The sequence below is a fragment of the Fundulus heteroclitus genome, chromosome 2, assembly GCF_011125445.2.
Source record: "Fundulus heteroclitus isolate FHET01 chromosome 2, MU-UCD_Fhet_4.1, whole genome shotgun sequence".
In the NCBI taxonomy this organism is placed as follows: Eukaryota; Metazoa; Chordata; class Actinopteri; order Cyprinodontiformes; family Fundulidae; genus Fundulus; species Fundulus heteroclitus.
This window is the reverse complement of record NC_046362.1, coordinates 38,002,336-38,010,319: the sequence shown is the minus strand read 5'-3', so window position 1 is coordinate 38,010,319 and position 7,984 is coordinate 38,002,336. Positions and strand designations below refer to the sequence as shown.

The 7,984-nt window shown below is 44.4% G+C and overlaps 1 protein-coding gene across 1 annotated transcript; it reads right to left on the bottom strand.

Annotated features, from left to right (window-relative positions):
- Positions 1-382: 382 nt before the first annotated feature.
- On the bottom strand, positions 383-7,663 carry wee2 (WEE2 oocyte meiosis inhibiting kinase). Its single transcript, XM_012862976.3, has 12 exons — positions 7,525-7,663; positions 6,582-6,863; positions 6,302-6,504; positions 5,119-5,176; positions 4,609-4,778; positions 4,407-4,528; positions 2,547-2,693; positions 2,368-2,472; positions 2,218-2,303; positions 1,980-2,150; positions 1,737-1,885; positions 383-627 (listed from the first exon to the last, which is right to left on the bottom strand). Exons 1-12 carry the CDS (start codon positions 7,579-7,581, stop codon positions 462-464), a joined length of 1,716 nt encoding a protein of 571 aa, XP_012718430.2. The 5' UTR covers positions 7,582-7,663; the 3' UTR covers positions 383-461.
- Positions 7,664-7,984: the final 321 nt, after the last annotated feature.

Genomic DNA, 7,984 nt, shown 5'->3' with positions numbered 1-7,984 from the left:
TGGCCACATTTAAAATACAGTCTGGTAAAGTCACAGCTGAAATAACAGGGTCTCCTTGTGACTTTTAAAGAGTTAACGGCTGGATGGTTCATACTTCCTGAGTACACAGCTCAGTGCCGATAGGTGAGGTAGAAAAAAAGAATTACTGGAAATTCCCCATAAAAATAACCCACACAGCAAACTAGACCACAAATAGGAAAAACACAAATAAGAAAATGCATGCATTAAAAAAAAGAAAGAATAAAATGTTTATTTACAATAAAAAATAAAGCCAATGAGCAGCCAAGGGTAATGACCCCAAATAGTTATGAGACCAGCAGGAATCAAATTAGCCTGCTAAAGCCAACTATGTCTAAATTTCAGTTACACAAGTTCACTGAACTTCCTCCTGAGAGACTTGTAACAAAGACCCGTCCCATTTGTTAGACGGGGGGCTGGGGGGGGGGGGGGGGGCATGCCCGTCACACGCCACAGCCTGGACAACCAAAGCTGACTGATCGAGCAGTTTTCCTGCCGACGAGTCTTCTCCCCATTCTTGGTGCCGACCCTAGCTTATTTGGAGGTTTCAACCCAGGGCAGAGATTCGGCTTCGGTGACAAGGCCGCCTTCCGCGCCTCCTGGAGCTCCCTGTGAAAATAAAATAAACCCCCATTAATGTGAATCATTAAATAAAAGCTGCAGCTTCATGCTCATTTCTTCGAGTGTGGCCAGCCAGACTGATGCGTAGCACGCTAGTGCTGCATATTATCAGTCTGGTTCTGCTCCCAGCCAATCCGGGTGGGGAAAGGAGAGAATTTCAGCAGAACTCTCTGAGCTGATTGGGCGAAGAGACACCTAGTGCCCGCCTACCAAAGCTTGGTTTTAGCCAATCACGGTACAAGATGAAAATCTAAGCACCAGACTGCAGTGAAGCTAATAAAAGCTAGCGCTAGCTTACAGCTGTTGCCCGGCCAGGTTACAACTTCTCTGATGTACTTCAGCTTTATGCTCTGAAACATCTGGCTTATACTGTTAGCTTAGCACTATTACATCCATGGTTTAATTTTAGCGTAATTGGACCGAAATGCTCTGACCAGAACTTTCCCGGTTGGAGTTTCTGGTTTTTTATGCTAATTTACTCCATTTATCCTCCCAGGTATGTTCCAGGTTATTCAGTTGATTAAGGATGCAGCTGTGGAACTGTTGCCTTACAAGATTAAATGTCAGTTTTTAGTCTTGGATTGTGAGAAATAAAATTTCTAAATAAAAGCGACTTATAGTCCGGTGAGACTTATAGTCTGAAAAATACGGTTAGCTGGTCACGGCCCTTTTTGCTGTTCTTTACTCCTGAAGAGTTTAACTCCTGAATTCTTTCCAGAACGGATGTGACAGCAGCAGCTACGCCCGAGTCCTCCTGCGCTGCCATGTTTGTTCAGCTTTAGTTTATTCTTGCTTTCCTAGCAGCGGTTTGTCAACCTTAATATCGCCACGTGATTGGTCCAAACCCTTTTTTTGATTTGGACACAAACAGTTGAAGCCAGACCAGGACAAGATCGATTCTTGAGTTTGTGAACGCACAAATATTGAGAGAATTCAGCTTTTAGGTAAGATTAGCGTTATAGTAGTGGTTGTAGCCCCACTGGCGCCCCCTGGTGGCACCTCTACATTCTGCATCACTATTGCAAACCTTATTTTTTCCTTCTATAGTAATGCCCAGTCTGACCAGGAGGTGGCAGCCTCCCCCCTTGCCTCCTCACTTTTCAAGCATGGCCGTCCTGAACTTCTCCACATTGAGCTCCCTACGCAGCTGAGCAGCCAGCCTCTCCGTCCTCTTTTCCCGCAGAAGGGTGTGCTTGCAGAGCTCCTTGGCAGACGGCCGCTTCATCGGGTCTGGATCCAGCATCGACTGAAACGACAAGTTAAAGGAACATCAGACACATTTATACAAGTGGACGTTGTAAAAAAAATAAAAATAAAAAAATCAGTCTGTGTCTGAATACCTGAAGTAAATCTTTGAAGGGAGGAGAGAGCTCTTGTGCAACTGGAGGGAGGTGCCCCTCTCTGAGACGGTGCCACTGGTCTCCATTAGGAGGCAGGGAGGGGGCTCCAGCTGCCAGCAGCACCGTGAGGCCCAGAGCAAATATGTCGGCCTTAGGGAGGTTGGAGTAATCCTGGGAAGGAAATAGTTTAGTGCCTCTGACCCAGCAGCACACGGTGAAGCACCGAGAACATGATTACCTCATGCAAAACCTCTTTGGCCAGAAAACGGCTGTCCCCCTCCTCAACTTGAGGACTACTCACTGATGTCACGTGACCAAGGTCGCCTGCAGAAAAATTGGATTTGTTAACAAAAAGAAGCAATCCAAGCAACCAAACATCCTTAAATACCAATTTTGTAGAGGACTCCAGCTGAAGAGCCGTCGTCATCTTCCCCATCGCTGTCCCCTTCACACCCAGCTTCTGCGCTGGGCTGCTGGCAGATGAATATGTTGCCTGGAGAGAGTCGGAGGAGGAGCAGGTTTACCAGAACCGGAGCGTACAAATCGAGAAGCAAAGACAGAACATACTTGGCTTGATGTCCAGGTGGGCCAGGCCTGAGCTGTGGATGTATTTCAGACCCAAGGCCACTTGTAAAAGCAGATCCCTGAGCTCAGCCTCCGTCAGCAGCTCACCCTGCGCTCCTCTCGTCACGATGCCGTCACCCAGACTCCCGCCTTAGCACAAACAACAAAAATAAATAACAAATAACAAATTAGAATATGGTTATTTTAGTGAATCAAAGTGAAAGCTGCTCTGTATAGATTTGGTCTTTACAGAGCGATTCGTTTAATGATTCTGGCTTTCTGTCCAGGAAATGCCCAGAATTTATGTTCCCAAAGTTACAACATTACATCCAGAGGCGGTTCTAGACAGGGGCCAACAGGGGCCCATGCCCCTGTAGAAATGGTCCTGGCCCCTGTACTAAAGACATGATATTAAATACACTTCTCATAATTATTTGCAATGGCAAAGAAACCATAACTGATTGGTCACTTTGACCAATATTATTATTATTATTATTATTATTATTATTTTACCTATATAGTTTTACTCTACTTAAAAAGAATTTAAAACTTAAGATGTTTCACGTTTAGCTTTAGCTGTATTGAGCAGGGGGCAAAGTTTTCAACTGCTAGATCAGGGGTCTGAAAACTGCAGTTCCAGAGCCACAAGTGGCTCACTTAATATTATTCCACAGTTAAATATTGGCATTTTATTATTTATTTTTATTTTTTTTTTTTGTTCTGTGCCCCTGTGAAAAAACACTGGCCCCACCTTGGCCCCCCTGGTAAATTTGTTCTAGAACCGCCACTGATTACATCAGACTAATAACGGGATTGATCATAAAGGAATGCGGACCTACGGAACCAAATCTGCACTCAGAACTTTGTCTGGGCTCATTTATCATGATTTACTGCAGCGTGGCATGGAGGAGACCAGCCTGCGGTTCTGCTGAGGCGTTCAGGTAAGCCCAGGTTGCTGAACAGAGACCATCAGTTCGTCTGTCTTGTTGGTTCTGGTGTCACTGCCGGGTTCGGGTCAGGCCACTTTGCTGGCGTGACCATGGTGATTAAAGCTGGTATTTGTACTTTTGGCAGCGTGGGTCGGCACAGAGTCTTGTTAAAAAAAATCCAATCATCTTCATAAAGCTCGTCAGGAGAAGAGCTCCAAAGTGTCCTGGTAGATGCCGCTGTATCTGTGGACCCGATCAAACCCAGTGGACCAGAACCACGCTGCAAAAACTCAATTAAAAATAAGTACAATTTTCTTGAAATTAGTGTGTTTGTCCTTAATTTGAGCAGGTAAATAAGAAGATATGCCAATGGAACGAGTATTTTTACACCTAAAATAAGATAATTAGATAAACTGCACTAGAAATAAGATGGAGATGAGTTGTTCCTATTTTAAGTGCAAAATTCTTATTCCATTGGCAGATTATTTAAATTTGCTGCTCAAATCAAGGATGAATACACTAATTTCAAGAAAACTTTACTTATTTTTAGTCATGTTTTTGCAGTGCAGCAGATGACATGGTTCCTCAAACCATCACCGGACCTCAGCAGCTTGGATCGTCTCCGCTCGTCCTTCACACTCTGGGATCAAATGAAACGCAAACTCTACTTGGCCTGTGATGGACAACCCTGGACTGGCAGACTGTCCAGGGTTGTCCCCGCTGGAGACGGTATCAGCACCGTCCCCCGACCCGGACCAGAGACGACGGATGGACGGCGTAATCTAATCAACTGAGAAACTGAATGTATGACTTTAGAGGATAGCTGCTTCATATGTCGATTGTCCTGCCACCTTCACATTTCTGGGCGTATTTTTTTTTTTAAAAACATGCATTTTAATGAGCTGTGCAGCTCGTTTCCGAGCGTGAGACTCACCGTCACAGTATTCATTCTGAATCAGCATGTGGTCGTCCTCTGCCCATGCGGAGTAATAGCGGACAACATGTGGGTGGTGCCCCAGAACAGCGTGTGCGTACACCTCCTTTAAGGCCAGCTGCCTGAGTAGAAACAAAGCGTTTCATGAACAGATCACGAGACGCTGACCGATCAGGTCCAGGTGCCCGAAACGGCGACTCACTCGTTGGCAGAGCCGGCCAGGGGACGTCTGGAGCGTTTGATGGCGTACAGACAACCGTCCAGCCGATTCACGCACTTATAAACGGCCCCAAACTCGCCCACGCCGATGCACTCCAGCTCCAGGAACTCGCTCTCGTAGCGCGACAGCATGAAGGCCGGGACCGCGCGTCTCTGTCGGATGGAGGCCAAAAAGCAGAGAAATCTGAAACACTTCTAAACAAGGACGACAGCGTCATGCAAGGGAAACGCTGGATTCTTCCCAGAAATCACCAAATATGGTGCTACTTCCACCCAAAAAAAAAAAAAAAAAAAAGGGAATGCGTCTGACAGCATTTAGGTCTGATCGTCGTCAGCCGGAGACTCCTTAGAGAAATCCCGGAAACAGAACTGGCAGCGTGTCATTCTGGACAAAAGACGAGGCGGCAGCAGGAGACGACGGAGCCGGATGATGAAACTCCATCAGCACCATCTGATTATATTCAACCGTGGGCATTTATAAAAATAGTTGTACCTTAGGTGGGAGAAAGGCCTCGTCATCCTCTTCAGATGACGTGAGGCTGTGCTTCAACCTGAAAGACGGAGAGAGGACTTTAAGCTTTAATAGTCTGATCAGAAAGAGTCCAGATATGAGAGCAGGTACAACACATTTACTTCCACACAGGTTTGATCGGTTTTCCTCAATCAAAACTATGTTGATGAAACCATTCAAAACTAGGCTTAAGTGAAAATGCATAAATTAGATTTACCGTACGCAAGTACGTTTACCTACTTCACCTTTTATTTCTGAAGTTCTAGGAAACTTTTAAAGTTTCCATTTCTAAAACATTTCAGTAAGTTTAGAGCAAACGGCAGAAGTGATCTGCTACAGTCTCGTCTCTGTTCTGGTTCTGTTGGACTTCAGTGCTGCTCTTTGTTTGGATCAGAGGGATTGTTCTCAACTGGTTATAGTTGTGTTTTTCTGATGGAGTTCAGTCAATGCAAGTACACTCCATTAATGGATCCTCGGTTCAGAGTCACGCACGGGGTTCCCCAAGGTTCTGGACTCGGACCCATTCGGTTCCCCTTTATTAGAGAATGTGATTATCTATGTAATTATACAGACAACGCTGCACCATCTATGAAGCATGAGAATAAAATCCACTTTAAAAAACAAAAAGTGAGAAACAGTCGGCGGCCAAAACCTCAAAGATTGAGTTTCTAATGCCATTCATTCTCCAGACGGTTTCACTCTGGCCACCGAGACACCTTGGTATCGTCTTTGACCAAAACTTAGCTTCTAAATCTCTCGTTACAGTATTCTTTAATCTCAGAGGCACCCTTTACCAGACGGGCTCACGTTCAGCCTGCACAACTACAACGCTGGTTGTCCAAAAAACTGCACTGCGGCTTCAGATCCGATTACATTCCTCCTGCACTGGCATCATGGGAACGCAACGTTAACTTCTTCTGCCCATCCTAAAGATCTTCTCCCCCTACGACCACATTCTCACCTTCTGTTGTCAGGCAGTAGAATCAGCTCAATTCAAGCAGATTATTGCTTCTAATTTTATTTTATTACACGTTTTTTTCTAAGTTGAATTATTGTTGACTTGTTAATCTCCTGACAGACGAGTTTATTTTTTTTTGTGTTGTAAAGAACTTTGAAACGTCCAATTAACAGAAGGTGTTATTAAAATAAAGCCGAGTGGAAATACTTGTTCCTGTAATCGTGGCCGTCGTCTTCGTCACTCCTCCATTGCAGCTCGCTCTTCCTGCGGACCGTATCCGGAGTGAAAGGATTGACGTTGACGGAGGGAGCCTGGACGAGGTTGGCAGCAGCAGAGGTGAAGCGCAGGCTCCTCTGACGGTGACTTATCTTTAAGCTGGAGAACGGCTGGGTGGACTTGGACAGCAAACTCTGCAAGAAGAGGCAGAAAAAGGCAACTCAGATTGATCAGATGGAGCCAAACCAGTGACCAGAGGGTCATTCTGTACCTTGGGTGTGCTGGGGCTCTCACACAGCCTCAGCTTCCTCCAGGAGGCATAAGGTATGGGGCTGGTGCACTGCAGAGGCGAGGAGGCCGTGCTGCTCCTGCCGCGGAGCCGCTGCACCCGGGGGGTCCTGCAGGCCAGGCTGGGGTTGTGGACGGCTACGCAGTCGTCAGACGTGGTGTCACTGCTGTTTCCCTCCTCGCCACAGCTGGAGAAGTCCAGCTGCTGGTTGACGTCATTAAACAACGTCGCCATGCCTTCAGCCGGAGTCATGGGGTCCAGGACCTGAAAATAAAGGAGTTTTATTATTTTATTTCTACAATTAATTAAACCAGGGATCACCACCCTTTGTGAAACTGAGAGCTACTTTAGTGGCGTCGTGTCATACGAAGGAGTTCACCTTAACTTTATGTAAAATAAACAAGTTTTTCATGCTTTGTTGTAGATATTGTCCTTTTAAAATCAATATAAATGCAAGTGTGAATAAACAGGAAAAGGGATGTAATAAAATTAAGTTTTAAATGAAGCTCACTGGTGGAATGTGATTTTTTTTTTTAATTGTTTTTTTTTTTTTTTTTTTTAGATTAGGCCCCTGGGCACCACATGTGGTCTACGGGGGCTACTTGGTGCCAGTGGGCACCATGTTGCTGACCCCTGATTTAAACAAAAAGTGGCCTAACATAAAAAAACATTTCAGTATAGGCCCATTTCTATCATAAATAATCTAGTTCAAAGCCCCCTCCCTTCCCTAGGGTGGTGGTCAGTATTGTTGATTAACACATGAGCTCAGGTTTTAGGACATTATCTTCTTGGTTTCACCAGAGAAATTAAAGTATCCTACAAGAAAATGCAGCATAATTGAGAGATAACAACAGAAACCACTTATGGAAATTATAAGCAATAGAAAATGTATATTTCCCCCCAAAAGAAAGCCATGTTTACTTACAAACATAACGCCCTGCGCATTTCCTCCACAAACACGCTCACATTCCGCGCCACGCATGTAAAACACTTCCTGTTGAAATAAATTAACGCACCCGGTCAACGCACCTAGCGCTGTGATTGGTCGTTCGTTTAACTTCCTGGATAACTAATGTTAAACACCTTTCTATCGATATTAAATGTTTGAGTACGAAAACTTGATTGATTATTTATGGGGATAGATACATAGTTAGAAATATAGATATGTAATTATTTAGACCAGTATGTTCATCCTTCACTTGATGAAGTTAATTTACTTTACAAAGTAAATTATTGTATTTATTGTTTAGCTTTTCTTTATTAGGTTTACTCATATGCCCATTAACTTCAAAAATTATTCATACACCTGGCTAAATCATATTTATAAATATTTCCATCTTCCCATAAAGCTTCTTTCTGACAGGAAAAAAAGTATATATATATAT